The sequence below is a fragment of the Thunnus thynnus genome, chromosome 19, assembly GCF_963924715.1.
Source record: "Thunnus thynnus chromosome 19, fThuThy2.1, whole genome shotgun sequence".
Taxonomy (NCBI): domain Eukaryota; kingdom Metazoa; phylum Chordata; class Actinopteri; order Scombriformes; family Scombridae; genus Thunnus; species Thunnus thynnus.
In genome coordinates, this window is record NC_089535.1 from 7,124,185 (window position 1) to 7,140,455 (window position 16,271).

General features: G+C 40.4%; 1 protein-coding gene across 6 annotated transcripts in view; it reads left to right on the top strand.

The window, feature by feature from the left end:
- Positions 1–13,084, top strand: part of LOC137171302 (tenascin-like) — a 33,896-nt gene extending 20,812 nt beyond the window's left edge. For 3 of the 6 annotated variants that reach the window (XM_067575236.1, XM_067575238.1, XM_067575239.1), the window contains 17 exons: positions 19–294; positions 2,355–2,627; positions 2,835–3,107; positions 3,223–3,495; positions 4,834–5,151; positions 6,239–6,511; positions 6,770–6,892; positions 7,544–7,687; positions 7,821–7,940; positions 8,410–8,553; positions 8,649–8,779; positions 9,816–9,948; positions 10,350–10,501; positions 10,702–10,798; positions 10,894–11,055; positions 11,960–12,123; positions 12,258–13,084. In XM_067575236.1, the coding sequence (XP_067431337.1) occupies positions 19–294; positions 2,355–2,627; positions 2,835–3,107; positions 3,223–3,495; positions 4,834–5,151; positions 6,239–6,511; positions 6,770–6,892; positions 7,544–7,687; positions 7,821–7,940; positions 8,410–8,553; positions 8,649–8,779; positions 9,816–9,948; positions 10,350–10,501; positions 10,702–10,798; positions 10,894–11,055; positions 11,960–12,123; positions 12,258–12,368 (3,167 nt within the window). In that variant the 3' untranslated portion in view covers positions 12,369–13,084. The remainder of the gene's footprint in view (positions 1–18; positions 295–2,354; positions 2,628–2,834; positions 3,108–3,222; positions 3,496–4,833; positions 5,152–6,238; positions 6,512–6,769; positions 6,893–7,543; positions 7,688–7,820; positions 7,941–8,409; positions 8,554–8,648; positions 8,780–9,815; positions 9,949–10,349; positions 10,502–10,701; positions 10,799–10,893; positions 11,056–11,959; positions 12,124–12,257) is intronic. The other 3 variants (XM_067575240.1, XM_067575241.1, XM_067575242.1) reach the window with 2 other exon arrangements.
- The last annotated feature ends 3,187 nt before the right edge of the window (positions 13,085–16,271 follow it).

Consider the following 16,271-nt stretch of genomic DNA (forward strand, 5'->3'; position numbering starts at 1 on the left):
GATCTGTCTATCTACCAGAGGAGCTGAAGCCCATGGTGGTGAACCTCACCATCTCTGACAATACATGGGACGGCTTCACTGCGTCCTGGATCCCCATGGGTGGGGAATTTGACAGCTTTGTCATTGAGGTAACAAACTTGGAGAATATCGCAGAGAGCCAGAACCTCTCTCTTTCCGGAGACGCTTTGAGCCTGGGCATCTCCGGGCTGAATCCCAACACCAGCTACATGGTTGGCCTGTATGGGATGTATCAGGGCTCCTTCCTTGAGCCCCTGTACACTGAAGCCATCACAGGTACCTGCTACTGGCAGCGTTCTGTCGTATAACTCTTTTCCTGTCTTTCTTCCCTTGTTTTTTTTTACTTCTTTTCTATTTCAGTCGGTATCTGCAGCATACACAGACACATACTAGACCCTTTGTTGTCCCACTCACAGTGGTGCGCCGACACCTCGCTGCATGAAACGAGAACCACATAATAACCTCATTTCTGTTTTCCATCACTGTCCAACACTCGGTGGCCACAGTGTACTGTATTGCTTCATCTTAACCAACATCCCATCTACCACTCCTTTACCCTCCAGCCACTGTTTCTGTCTAGCTGAGAGAGCGCAGGGTGATGGGCTCCTGTGCCTCGTCAGTGAGCCAAGCAAACGCCCAAGCAAATGTTCACCCTTACCCCCAACTGCTCCCTCCATCCCAGTTACCAAAATGCATGAAGCCCCTCCCTCTACCATCCCCTGCATCGTGGTGAGGTTTGACGCTGATGTGCTGCAATGATCGCAAAAGCAAACCAATAACTTTCATCCTCCCTCCCCCGCCCGTCACACAGTGACAGCGTGACCATCTCATTTCATCCCATCAACACTCATTCAGTGTGCAATTGATTAACCTTGAAGGATCATCTGCCCATGGATGTGTAAGCGCTCGCAGTATGTGTGAATGACACAGAGATAGTTTAGCTTTGTCGATTCTGATAAAGTTTGTCACAGAATGTCGCAGTAAATATCCTCATTTCCTTTTTAACTGCTAGGTGGCAAATGATTAAATCATCTTGTCCTTATCAAGGTAAAATGCTAGTAATTTAATCTGAGGTTAACTATAACGCCACCACTGTTTTACATCTGAATGATGCCTAAATTGTCTGCTGCATGTTTGCATGCAACTGACTGTATTTCTCAATGCATGTAAGAACATGTTTTTGCAAGGTGAACTTCCTCTTTGGCATTCTTATTCCGCTTTGATTTGTTCTGGTGCAATATTCTGCAGAATTTATTCTGTCTGCAATATTAACAGATCAAATGCACGCTATATGTCTGAAAGAGACTGTTATCTCTCTTCCTCAGCCACATTTTCACATTTAAATCAACACTTCATTCATGTAAAACCTGCAGGCCAGTCTTCTTCAGCTATTTACCCTGAAGGCTTATGTGTCATTCCCCTTGGCGTTATATGTTTGTCCATCTTAATATTTTTTGTTAAAGGGGACATATCGTGCTTTTTGTGACTTTCTGTTTCTGTTACGTTAAACATGATGAAAGTTCAAAAACTTGAGGTTAGTGACAGCATATGTAAAAATGCTCCCTGTAAGACAAAAGGCAGGGTTTCAGACTGCTCTGACTGCTTTGTTTGCAAAATTACCTTTACCGCCGCGTCTTTCGCACATGTCCACAAATGGCCGATCATTTTGTAATCTTTGTTGGTAAGGTCATTCCATGTGTCTCTTGCTGTAACAGCCACAGATTGAGAACCAGTTGATTTTCTTCCTTGTTGTTTCATCTGTGCAGCCTTGGGTTGAAAATGTGATTGTAAATCTGTTTTTTTATAGCTTCAGTACTCCGTTAATTATACATTCAATACTACTGGAAGCTGACCAATCAGAACAGAGTGGGCTCATTTGGAGGGAGCCTTAAAGAGACAGGAACTAAAACGGCCTGTTTCAGACAGAGGCTGAACTGAGGGGCTGCGTAAAGGGCCAGTATAAGATAAATAAGGAGTTTTCTTGAAATGTAAATCATACAAAGTTATTCCAGTGGAGCCCCAGAATATAGAGACCTGGAAATGCGCATGATATGTCCCCTTTAAGAAAAGCAATAGGCACAGTTGGTTTAAAATTCAAGCTGTTAAGTTGATTTTGGTGGAGGATTCTCCATGTGCATGTACGTAATCTTTTATTACTCAGACAACAAATCAGAAATTGCAAGTTGGTGGTGGTGAGTGTCCAGTAACTCTACACATACTTCTATACGCTACATCAAACCAAGCAGCTACCAATCATATATTACTTACATCTGTTAGATATATGTGTCCTGCTAAATGGTTTTGATAAAAAATCTAATAATGGTTTCTTTCTTTAGTGAATCAGCCATTGGTTGGCAAACTATATGTCTCAAACTTAACGTCAGAGAGCTTTTCAATCTTCTGGAACGACACTGAAGGAGAGTTTGATGGTTTTATCCTGGAGATTATTGATTCTGATTGGCTGATGGAGCCAAAGGAATTTAACTTATCCCACAATGCAATGTCCCATGACGTCACAGGGCTCAGGCCCAGCACTGACTATATAGCCTACCTCTATGGGACATACAAGGGATCCAGAACAAGCGCTGTCAGTATTGTTGCATCAACAGGTATTTTGATTTTATGTGTATTTATCATTAGTCTTACTAGCGTCCTCTAGCGTCATCTATTTTTAACTTTTAAATATTATTCATTTATTATCTGCACTTCATAGTTGACTTGGGCCTGTAAGCATACACAGGTTTTTTCAAAACAGACATATACATGCTTTCTATTTCAATAAATGAATGTATACTATATTTTTCTCTCCCCTGTAGCTAAAGAGCCTGATCTGTCCAGGCTAGTTGTTTCTAACATTACCTCAGACAGATTCTCTCTGTCGTGGCGGACAGGAGAGAACACTTTTGATATCTTTATAGTAGAAGTCAGAGAGTCTGCTTTGCCCTCGCAGGCAATGGGGCGCGCTCTGCCAGGAGACGTGCGCTCCACAGTCATGGCCGGGCTCAAAGCGAGCACAAGCTACAACATAAAGCTGTACGCCAGCGTTGGTGGCCAGAACACACAGCCGCTATTTGCTGTAGCTACAACAGGTATCACATTACATGCATTTCTTGACACTGCATGTACCAACCACCAACATTGTGACTTACAGTACCAGTTCCCAGCACAACATAACTGAAAAGCCGTGTTCTTTTTCTTATTCAGAGGATGTCCCACAGTTGGGGCCCATAGCTGCTTCATCTGTGAGCCCACATAACCTCAGCTTGTCCTGGAGCACAGTGTCGGGCCATTTTGATGGCTTTGTTGTCCGGGTCAGCGACCCTGAGCAGCAGTCTGATACGCTGGAGTTCAGACTGCCGGGTGAAGTCCGTAACTTTACGATCTCTAACCTGATGGATGCCACAGGCTATGATATTGAACTGTATGGTATTTCTCATGGGCGCCAAACTCCCTCTGTGTTAGCCCACGCCGTCACAGGTACTACGTATTTTACTCATATCTTAAACTCTTATCACTTGCAGTTGGAAATGGAAACAGTTAAGTCTCAGGCCTGGAATTCATTAAGAGCAAATTTGACATGTATCATTCATCATTTTTGTAATTCAACAGTCACAAACTGGTAGCAGTTTTTGGTGCATAAAACTGTTTTGATTTGCCAACTCTGAAAATGTTTCAATAAGGCGTTGAAGCAGCAAGATCTGGCTAGCTGTCTGTTTAAGTTAATGAGACTCAAGGCAAGGATGTTATTCAAGCAAACACTATTTATTAACCTATTATGAATTGGAAAGCAACTTAATCTCATGATGATGAGCTGACCTTGTTTATACTTTGATTTTAAAAACAAAATTCCCACTTAAATTCCACCTGACGTGCATCCATGGAAATACGGTGGCAATGAGGACTAAAAGCTAAAGCCGGTGCAGAAGTGCGTTAAAGGAATAGTTTGACATTTGGGGAATTGCACTTATCTGCTTTCTTGGTGAGACCTAGATGAGAAGATTGATACCACTTACCCATCTGTTGGTTAAATTTGAAGGTAAAGCCCGTGTCCAGTTAGCTTACCTTAGCATAAACAGCTAGCCTGGCTCTGGCCAAAGGTAACAAAATCCACCTGCCAGCGCGTCTAAAGCTCAATATTAAACATGTTACATCTTTTTTGTTTAGAAATGACAGTCTGTGGTTTTACAGGTGGTTATGTGCCGGACTATTTCTTGCGTTTTTTCTTAAAATGTGAAACTATTCCTTCAGATGCAGTACCAGTAATGGTCTCTAGATACTGGTTGTGTTGAGTTTTATTCAGAAAGTGCTGAAGGCACTTGAAATTGATTGTGAATAATATTTTTCTACAGGATGTTACAGTTTTAGGAGATAGGAAAACTTCTGTGTGTATTTCCCAGAAGTCTCAGCCTATCACAATGTGATGGTTTCCAGTTTCTTCTCAACACCTTTATTTTGTACCCCGTTTCTAGCTCCAAACACCAAAACCAAATCCAAGTTTCCAAATACCCTTTTACCGTACTGTCTGTGTGATGGAAGCACATGAAGCAATATGATGTGTGCCAAATTTGCCCTTAATGTTTTGCCTTTAAATTTTTGGAGATATTCAGATTAGAAGTTCCCATTTTTAAGCTGATATCTGATGATTTCTTCTTGCCTCTTTAAAACCCATACCTCACAGGAAGAGAGGAGTTTTCATGATTTGCTTTTGCAACCATTGCACACATTATCCTCCTAATGGAATATTGTTCCCCCTCCCACATCTGTTCCTTCTCTGGATAAAAAAAAAAAAAAAAAATCAAACTCACTCCCCTCTAGCTCCTTTGCCTAAAGTGGAAAACTTGACCATTTCCAACATAACCCCCTACGGCTTCCGTGTGTCGTGGGAGGTGAAGCAACAGCAGCAACTGCAGCAGCCGGAGGAATTAGCCCCCTCTAGCGGTGGCTTCAGACACTTTCACATAGTGGTGACAGACTCCGGCTGGCTGCTGGAGCCTCAGGAGTTCACTGTGGCAGGAAACGAAAGTCACCTGGACATCTGGGGCCTCATCACCGGCATAGGCTATGAGGTCAGGCTGACCGGGGTGTCAGAGTCAGGGCTTCTCTCTCGGCCTCTGACTACAGTGGCTGTGACAGGTACCACTTACAGTACACTTACAAGGCCCCTCGTCTTACTAAAAAGGGCAATTCCTCATTTTGTTGCAACTACTGTGTATATATGTGATCATTAAACTTTATGATCCAACGCTGAAGTTTCACCATCACAACCTGGCAGGCCTATAAATGAGACACTTACTCGATATTTATGCTTTATAGCTTTAACAAGTTTAGCTTTAGCGTTAATATATTTTGGTTAATGCCATGTTTTGATGGTGAGACCTCAGGTCTGTACTGTAACCTAACCCTAACCTCAATTTATAACATAACTTTTTTCCAGAATGATCTCACTTTTCCTTTGTTTTAAGCATCCAGTCTATTGTCTTGGTATGCAGCTTCATCACTGGGGGGAAGAGGAATGTGGAGCTCCCATCTGTTTCTTCTTAGATCCAAAATATGAGCAAGCATATATGTTTGTTTTCATATTTTAAAGTGTGTTTTCCTTCAGATTTCTGATTGGCGATATGCAGATGTCGGTGGACATAATATGATTATCGTATCATGTCTATAGATATCTTTTAAACTGACTTTTACCATGCTGCTTTCCTTTCCTTGTTGGTTCATAAATGAGGCTAAAAAAGCTCCAGCGGACGGATACAAACAACCGAATAAAACAAAATCAGAAGTGGGAAAACACTGATAAATCAACAGACATTCTGAGCATGAAATGTCAGTTGATTTAACTTCTAATCTCTTTTGTTTCATTATCTTTGAATGCACTGAATGCATCGCCTTGACGGACGCATGGGGACCTCGTCTCAACCAACCGAACAGATCCGTTAGAGCCTTTTAAGGAATGTCAACCTGTTAACTGACATAAATAAACATCTACAAAAAGCATCTTGTCTTTTTAATTCACTCAACTACCCGACTGATTTACACTAACGGAGCATGGTTGGTCAGAGGTGGTGGACAAAAAGGCCTTCACCCTGTCTGCCACCTGGAAACCTTCTTGCCTGATTTGCTGACTTCCAAACTGATGCCTGTGGTCGTCTCTCAGAAGTTGGTGAATATTTCTGGGAAAACAACAAAACCTACTGCAACGTTATGTTTCCTTTCTAACCAGAGGCTGAGCCGGAGGTGGAGCATCTTTTTGTCTCGGACATCACAGCTGACAGTTTCCGTCTGTCGTGGACGTCTGATGAAGACATGTTTGACAGATTTGTGATCAAAATAAGAGACAGCAAAAGATTAGCCCATCCTCGGGAGTACAGCGTCCGCGGTGATGAGCGAACCAAGGTTTTAACTGGACTCATGGGTGGCACTGAGTATGAAATCGAGCTTTATGGTGTCACATTGGACCGACGCTCCCAACCTATTACTGGGGTTGCTCAGACAGGTATATGAACAACACTGCAAAGTGTTTAGTTTTATACTAACTACTAAACCTTTTAAGTTTTGGGTGTGACGTCTGCTGTCAGAGAACTGGACCTACAGTCCCACTAATCATCTTTATTCCTCTGGTTTAAGGCTTAACTCCATGTCTGTCTGTTAAGGAAAATGGTCATTCCGGAGGTCTTTGGACATATTTTCTTCACTTTGATTCACCTTTTTTTTCTGCTTTCATGTCTGCGCATATCCATTTGCACTTTGCTAGGCCTGTCAACTCCAAGAGGACTGCACTTCTCTGAAGTGACTGAATCCTCAGCCATAGTTCACTGGTCCCTGTCGAGCTCTACAGTGGATAACTACCGCATCACCTATGTGCCGTTCGAAGGAGGTAAGAGGTCAATCAGAGTTACATTATTATTTATTTCCAAGATGGATTTAGATTTGATTTTAGTTACAGAGTTTAGTTTGTAACTTTGTAGATATTTAAATTATTGTTTAGTTTAACAAATTTTAGCTGTGCTCTTAAGAGAAACTCTAAGCTGACCACCATGACGTTGACCTTTTTTGTTTTTAGTGAAATGTCTCAACAATGATTAGGTGGATTGCTGTAGCACTATGTACAGACATTCATGTCCATCTCAAGATGAATTATTACTTTAGTGATCCTCTAACTAACTTTTCCTCTAGTGCGATCATCAGGCCAAAATTTATACTTTGGTTTATGACCAAATATCTGCAAAACCAATGACGTTCCCATCAGTCTTGGTGTTACCGTGTGTTTATTGCTAATTAGCCAATATTAGCATGCTGACATGCTAAAATAAGATGGTTAACATGGTAAACATTTTACTGGCTAAACATCAGCATGTTAGCATGCTAACACAAAGTCTTGTCAACTAATGTATGCCAATATGGGGTGTGTAGAAAATTCTGCATATATTATTACTGGAGACTTCAAATACAACAATGCATGAAGTGTTGTTAATGAAGTTAGATGTTCAGTTTGTGGTGTTGTTATTTTCTTTTCTCTCCCCCACAGGAACCCCAATGATGGTGACTGTGGATGGCGACGTGTTAGAGGCTTTGCTGCCCAATATGATCCCTGGCAAGTTGTATCAGGTGACTGTCAGCGCTGTGAAGGGTCTGGAGGAAAGTGATCCCAGCACAGACACTGTAACCACAGGTTGGCTCTCTTCCCTTCTTGTCCATCACTCATAACTTCAGTGTCACTCTTCCTGACTCTGAGTGACAATGGAGTCAGTTCATATTAAATTGAAGACATTTCTCTTGAGACTGTTCATGTTTGTGCCCTCCAGCTTTGGACAGACCTCAGGGTCTGACTGCAGTTAATGTCACCGACATCTCTGCTCTGTTGCTGTGGCAACCCTCTGTAGCCACTGTTGATGGCTACGTGATTACTTACAGTGCTGATACAGGTGAGTCTGTTTTTTCTGTTCTGTTATTTTTACTATTTAAGGTAATGTTTATCTCCATAACCACTTAACAAAAGCAGAATTTTTAAGAGAAAATAGTACTATAGGTCAATGTGATTGCTCCTAAGTGTTCACTAAAATTGTTTTAGAAAAGTAGCAAAGTGTTTATGTATCATAACTGGATTTTTGTCCTTGTATTGCGTATTAACTGGATATTGTGTTCACTCGTTTGTAGTGTGTCAGATTTGTATTTGTTTGGCTGTATTGTTTGTGTTTAGTTAATCTCAATGAGACTTTTACCTGGTTAAATAAAGGATATATATAGTTAAAATTAGTCAATCTGTAGAAGTGATATTTCTACTGGTTGCATTGCTTATTTAATAAACTAATGAGGTTTGTATGACTTAAAACGTTGCTTTACTGTGATTGTGTGATTTGATCAATCGATGTGTGTGTGTGCCCTGCCTTACAGTGTCCTCAGTGGTGGAGCATGTTTCTGGGAACACGGTGGAGTTTGAGATGGGCTCCCTGGTTCCAGGAACTCATTACACAGTCGGAGTGCATGCGATGAAAGAAGCTCAGAAGAGTGCTTCTGCTGTTACTGAATTCACCACCGGTAGGTCTAGAAAGACTACCTGTCAAGAAAATGACTCAAAGCTAAATGTTATTCTAGTTACACAACATTTAATGAGTGTGGTGCTGTATTTCCAGATGTGGACCCTCCTCGTGATCTGACAGCTACTAACATTCAAACTGACAGTGCGACTCTCACATGGAAACCTCCGCAGGCTGCTGTCACTGGTTACACGCTCACCTTCTCCTCTGCTGATGGTACAATCAGGGTGCGTACATCCACTCATCAGTTCAATTATTGGACGTTGTGAAGTTTCACAGCTCAGACAAAGCAGTGGTGGTTTTGCGTGGTTTAACAGATTGTGTAAACTCAACATTACTGAAAACCATTTTCCAAATCATACTAAAAAAACTTTGGATTGACTTCCTAACTTCTAGGCAGTCACTGCTGCTTTCAGTTTACAACAACGTGGAAGGAAAATCGATTTGAAACGTACTCAATGGTGCATTCAAGGAAACATCCAAGGCCCTGGAAGTCATTTAAAAAAGGAAAAAACTACTAAGTTAACATTATTTTTCTTGCATATGGTCCATTTGTTGTTATAATTTATCTTCTAGGTTTGATTTTCTGACAGAATACAGCACTTTTGGGCATAAACTGTTAACTGATAATTTATATCAGACAAAAAACAAATTATTAATGGATATTAAAATAATCATGTGATGGGTTACTAATCTCAGGCATGCTTCAAGCCTCTTCCAGTTGTTTTTCACACCAGAGTGTATTGACTTGAATGTAAGACCCATCTGTTTTCTTCAGACTTTTATCATCACAAAGACACTCTGTTTTTATCTATTTATTCTTTTTTTTCACTATTCTTAATTTGTTCTCTGTGCAATACTGTTGTACTTTTGGGATTTTATCCAAATTTTAACTATTTAATTTTTATTTTATTAATTTTCTCCTTGATCCTCACAATTATCGAAAAAAGGGCAGCATGTGTGCGTTCCAGCTGGGTGCTCAACCTCAAAAATACATCAGTTTAAAAGTTGAAAAAGGTGGTTTTGATGTTGTTCCACCTTTTTCCACTTTTGAATCCTCATAATTATGTCTGTTTTTGTTTGATGTAATTGTAATTCTCAGTCTCTGTAAAGCACTTTGGTCAACATAAATTGACTAAACCAGCAGCTATAAAAATGAATGGTATTTCTTGGAAAATGGTTAGCAGTAGTTCAAGAGTTTGAACATTTCATGGTTAATGTTTTTAATGTTTTGTATTTATGTGTGTGTGTGTGTGGTTTCAGGAGGTGGTTCTAAGCCCGACAGCCTCCTCTTATAGCATGGTTCAGCTAACTGGTTCTACAGAGTACAGCGTCAAACTGCAGGCCATCGCTGGAACCCAGAGGAGTCGTCACATTACCACCATCTTCACTACCAGTAAGGACGATCACACCTACACACACCTTCAGCCAACGTAATGTAGTTAGATTTACTGGTTCTTTCACAGCAGTAAAGGATCTGGTGATTTAGGTTACGCAACAGTCCAGATGCACTTCTTCTTACGTAAATTCCTTTCAGTTAATCTGATATTCCAGTCAGATCACCTGTGCTTGTTTTTCATTCTGTCTGAGCTGCTCTCGATGGGAAAACCGTTCATTTTTTTCCCTTTCTTTTTCCCTTTCCTTTTTTAAAAGCTACTTTCCGAGGTCCTAACTCTGACACGATACTGTATGCCGTCTCATGCATTTTTTTTTTAATATAACAGAGATGAAGATAAAGTAAATGTGTCTCAAAGATGATGGTCTCTAAGATGATATCTTTTTAATGTGTGCGTTTAGTTGGACAGCTGTACAGATACCCCAAGGACTGTGCTCAGATTTTACTGAACGGAGAGACGACTTCTGGTCTGTACACCATCTATGTGGGTGGAGAGGAGAGTCAACCAATCCAGGTTTACTGTGACATGACAACAGACAGCGGAGGATGGATGGTGAGGAAATCAACCTGCTGGAATCCAATTAAAAACAGTTTTAAAACCATAAATCACATTAGACAGGATATTATCATGCACATTATGTAATGCTTGTTTTTCTAATGATAGACAGCACCATAATGACCTCCGTGTTGCATGTTATGATAATTGTGAAGGTGTTGTGACATGAAACACTCATGAAAGCCAGTACTCCTCAGGTTCTCCTGAGACGCCAGAATGGAAAGCTGGATTTCTTTAGGAACTGGAAGAACTACACCGCTGGCTTCGGTAACATGAATGATGAGTTCTGGCTGGGTAAGATCACTCATCCACGAGCCTCGTTCACTTTGACTTTTTCTCTCCCTCTATCAGTCACCTCCCAAGTAACACATATTAATCCTGGTCTATAGGTCTCTCCAACCTCCATAAGATCACTGCTTCTGGCCATTATGAAGTGCGAGTGGACATGAGGGACGGCGGGGAATCAGCCTTTGCTCAGTATGACAAGTTCACGATTGCAGAGCCAAGAACACGCTATAAAATCTCCATAGGAGCATACAGTGGAACAGCAGGTAGGCATCACTTTAAAAGGAAAAGTTTGCCACTTTGACTTTCTTGATGAGAGTTAAGTAAGTAGATTGATACCACTCATGTCTGTGTGCTAAATATGAAGCTACAGACAGCAGCCGGGTAGCTTAGCTTAGCATAATGACTGGAAACAGGTGGAAACAGTTGGACTAGTTCTGTCCTAAATGTAAAAAGTCTGTCTAGCAACATCTCTAAAGCTCACTAACACACTTATATAACTATATAACCACACTTGTATAACTGTCAGATCTTCACCATCTGTCTGCACTTTAAAATCCAAGCTAATGACGCCTTTGAGTTTGTTAATTTTGAATATAATGATGACATTGTTGAAATTTTGTCTGTTGCAGTTACTGATCTATTTAATTACTTCACATTTCTCTGTTAAGCACTTTGGTCAACATCTGTTGTTTTTTAAATGTGTTCTATAAATAAATGTGAAGTGACGTTTATGGGGGTTTATGTGCCAAACTATTTCTTGGCCGAGCGCAGTCACTTCCTGGAGTCTTGACATCACTGTGAGGTTGCTGGGCAACCAGTGGAGACTCCAGGACAGATAGATTAAACAAACCAGTTATAACATGTTAATTGGTGTTAGAGGTGCCGGTAGTTGGATTTTGTTAGCTGTTTCCACCTGTTTCCAGTCTTTTATCTAAGAAAAGCTCCTGGCTGTAGCTTCATAATTCATGCATAGACATCAGAGTCAATCTTCTCATCTAACTCTTGGCAAGAATGTAGAACTTTTTTTCCGAAAATGTCAAACTATTCTTGTAAGAAAAGCCCATATGGTCAGTTTTAGTTACTCTAATAGGACTGTCTTTAATTGAGATGCACTGAGTCAATAATCAGCCCATTTCTCAGTTTTTCTAATCAATTCATCTCCACCAGGTGACTCCATGACTTACCACCAGGGTCGGCCATTCTCCACCTATGACAATGATAATGATATTGCTGTCACCAACTGCGCCTTGTCCTACAAAGGTGCCTTTTGGTATAAAAACTGTCATCGTGTCAACCTCATGGGGAAATATGGTGACGACAGTCACAGTAAGGTACGTACATTGTGCACATATTTCATTTAATATCAGATTACTCCTTTCTCCTCCAGAGAAACGTTACTCTGATGTGTTGAATGTCTCACTATTACAGCCTTTTCCCCCGTAATGTGTATTCTATTCTTCCACAGGGGATCAACTGGTTCCACTGGAAAGGCCACGAACATTCAATCGAATTTGCAGAGATGAAGATTAGACCGGCCAACTTCAGAAATTTCGAGAGCAGAAAAAAACGATCATAGACTTGTGAACCCCCTTCCTCGTATACACCTCATCTCCATCCCCCGAGCCTCGTCAGCTGTCACGAACTTCTGCGATCCCTCAGCTTGAAAATCATTCTCTAAAATACACGTAAAACCACACTGAATGTAATCCAAGTGGCTGTGAGAAACGAACCTGGTAACATCACACCAAAGAATCAAACAATTAGCCGTTTTTAGCGTAGCTGTCCCAATTTGGCACTGTTGTACGTGTGATTACGTTTCTGCGTTCCCACATTTTGGGTTCCAAGAGAAAAGTAGCTATTGAGTTTGATTAGTATGAATGGATATACATGTGTTATTGGGACCAAACAGCTGTATAAATATGAGAATTAATTGTAAAATTGTGTGAATGGATCCACTGATTCAGTAACATGTCAAGGGCACATAATCAGAAGGCATCAGGCCACTCACATCCCCTCAAGTAATGGGATAAAAGATAATTCAGTGGCGTTGTATTTTAAATTAGTTGACTGAGTTATGGATAAAAAATAATTTATAAAATGATACATAATGAACTCCATACATTTTTTTTCATATGTTGATTGTGCAACCAAGAGAACCATCTGTCAAGATTTCGCATTTGGAGGCCACTAATACTGTTGAATTCATATTTAAGTTGTGATTTACTTATTTTGATAGGAAATAAATCTGATGCTCTGTAACCTTCAATGCAATTAAAAACAGTTTGATAAAAATGTGTGCAAGCTCTTCTTCTTGTCTTAAAACAATAGTCATGTTCTCAAATGAACATTGAAATAGTTTTTCTTGCTGTAATCATTCCTTCCTGTTCATACTGACCATTAGAAGATCCTTTCATAATGTAAGTGATGGAGGACAAAATCCACAGTCCTCCCTCTGTGTAAACATGTATTTAAAAGTTTATCTGAAGCTAATATGAAGCTTCAGCCACCCAAATTAGTTTGGTACTATACTTCTACCGCAGCTCAACAGGGAAACACTGTCCAAGGAACCACAAAGAGGGAATTTGATGCTAAAAAGACTGTAAATGTGGCAGATATCCACTTTCAAGTCAGTTCCATGTCTAGTCCAGCAGATGGCAGTGTTTACTCTCTGTTCAATACTAGCAGGGCTCATATGATGTACCATATGAGATTGTCTGTTGCCACTTAGAAGTACATTTTACATAGTGGATATTCATTATAACCTCTCTGATATCAGAAAATATTTTTCAGTTTGAAGAAGAAATTAAATCTGTCACCATGTCTAATTTTATAGGTGTAGAAGCAGGCCATCTACCCTCAACTGAGAAATACTTTTACAAGTTTTACTGGTGACTTTTAAACCAAGGCTTGGTGAACTTGTTTACAAAAGTCTTACATAAATATATTAGATTTTAGTGAGGACTTATTAGCTTGAGTGCAGCCTGATATGCCTGCGCCAGCATCTCTTTAACACTCCAAAGTTTAGGTTCAAATCTGTTATCTTTCTTTTGCAACCGAAGCCCTTTGGAGCCTTTTGTGCAAGCCGCACCCGGTTTGCAAAATCGTTATCTTTCTACAGTTGTCATTAAATCCATAGATTAGGTGAACTGTTCCAGATCTGAATTGAAACTGTTATTTGGTGCTGATTTACTGCCTCCATCCCCTCCAACAAGAGTCGGCTTTGGTGTTTGAAGACTTGCCAGTTTCTTAAAATCACAAGAGCCTAAAATGAGCCATAGCAGAGTTAAATATGGCCGATCTGTTCTATTTTTTGTTGGATTTGGCTTGCAAGTATCATAGTCAGGGGTCATTTTAGACTTTCAACATCAAGCACATGACCCAGTGGTCTGTCCCTAACTCGTGTCTTTGTAGAATGGATCATTTCTCTAATCTACAGCCAATTCAATGTCCTCCCTGTGATTTCTGGTACTGGTTGTTTGTTTTGCAGCTTACTTGAATGGGTACATTTTGGTCTCTTACATCCAATCCTCTCAGCAATCAGTTAGACGCAGACTGAATGTTTTGGTCACAATCACAGTAATGGTTTCTGGGTATTCATGCTGGTTGCCCAGGTCAACTTGTAGCCTGATACACTCAGCTGTCGAAGGTTTAGGATGTTGGGACATTAATGTCTAAATTACAACGACAATGAGTAATGATGAGACACTAGATGTCGGCTGGCGCAGAGATGGGAGTTTTCCACATGGAGTTCGAGATTTAGAAATAACTGATGACCTGGATTTCTACCTACGCATATTGCTGAGATCTAATTTCATCCTGAGACGTTTCTAAATTAGGACTTGGAGGTTATGAGTCAAGTGTTCTTGTAATATAGCTCCAATGAGAAACAGTAATAGGAATATATTTCCAGTATAAATATTTAATCTTACCCCTCAGTGTTGGGAATAGATTGTACAATTGGTTGATATGTGGCACTATCATATAAGGACCATATTTCCCATGATCCTGATTACTTCCTGCTGTCAGGAGATAACAGATGATACTGTGTGTATTCTGAGAGGTGAACTTGTGGAAATACGAACTATAGCTGAACTGCAATACACATGGTTTTAATGGTGCTTGCAAAGTAACAATGGTGGCGGTTTTGTGCCATAAATCCAGCTGGTTTAGAAAACTAACCAAGGAAAATGCTAAATTTTAGGTTTCTCATGTTTTTGGCTCAAAGGATATAAATGTTGGTCTGTCTGTTGGTCCACCACTTTGGTGCAGACTGAAATGTCTCAACAACCATTGGATTGCCATGAAATTTTGGATTTATGGTGCCCAGAAGGTGACGCCTACTGACTTTGATGATCTCCTGATTATCTGTCTGATATTTTAGATTTTTAGTAAAATGTCTCGACAACTACTGGATGGATTGCCGTGAATTTGGCAAAGACATTTATGTTCCCAACTGAACCAGTTGAGATAACGTTGGTGAAAACGTTTCATCTAGTGCCGTCATCAGGTCAAAATTTCACTTTGTCCAATGACTGATTGAAGTCGGCCTCAGCAGAAGTTTGTGTTTAGCACAACCTCCGGGGCTGAAAAATGAAGCCAATAAGGAAGTGCCAAAAACCTGCATTTTCTCTAATGGCCATCAGGTGGCGACTCCACTGGCTGCAAAAAGAAGTCCGGTTGTATGGAAGTCTATGAGAAAATGACCCTACTTCTCTCTTGAGTTATCACCTCAGTAAACTGTTTCCTAACGAGTTTATGGTCTCAATCGCAAGTTTCAAGTCTTCTTCAATACAAATTTTGTAAATTAATAATTTTTGTAAATTATGGTCCCATTTAATTTAAATTTGACGATAAAGCAGGGTATGCTTTAGGGCGTGGCTACGTTGTGATTAACAAGTCGCTACCACGGCGACGACGTTGCTTACCAAGTAACTGTTGTGTATGGGCGCAGCTGCTGCTATTTCACAGTGTGCTTTCAGTTCACTGAAGTTAATTAACATTGTGATCGCCTTAAAATAGCCTTGATCAGCATTTGGTTGTAATAAAAGCCTCATCAATGAGTCGGATGATCATCAGTTTTTCTGGTGAGTACATTTTGTTTTAACGGTTTTAGGCCTGTTTTTCGCTAGCGAAAATTAGCATTAGCACTAGCATGATCGCTGTTAACCATAGATTGTAAATGCACTGTGCTAACCACGTTAGCAGCTAGCGCTATGGTCAGGTACACCCTCTCGACCAAATATTGTCACTTAAGGCTACAAAAATCAAACATGGCGACGGCCAAATCCAAGATGGCGATGGCCAAATCGATACACTCGAGGCTTCAAAACGGCAGTTCGCAAACCAATGGGTGACGTCACGGTGACTACGTCCATATTTTTATTTTTATTTTACAGTCTATGGTTTAGCATCATAACACGCTAACTCAGATAAAAAGATGAAGAGGGTTATGTTAGCGTTGAACTAATATGATGGTTAA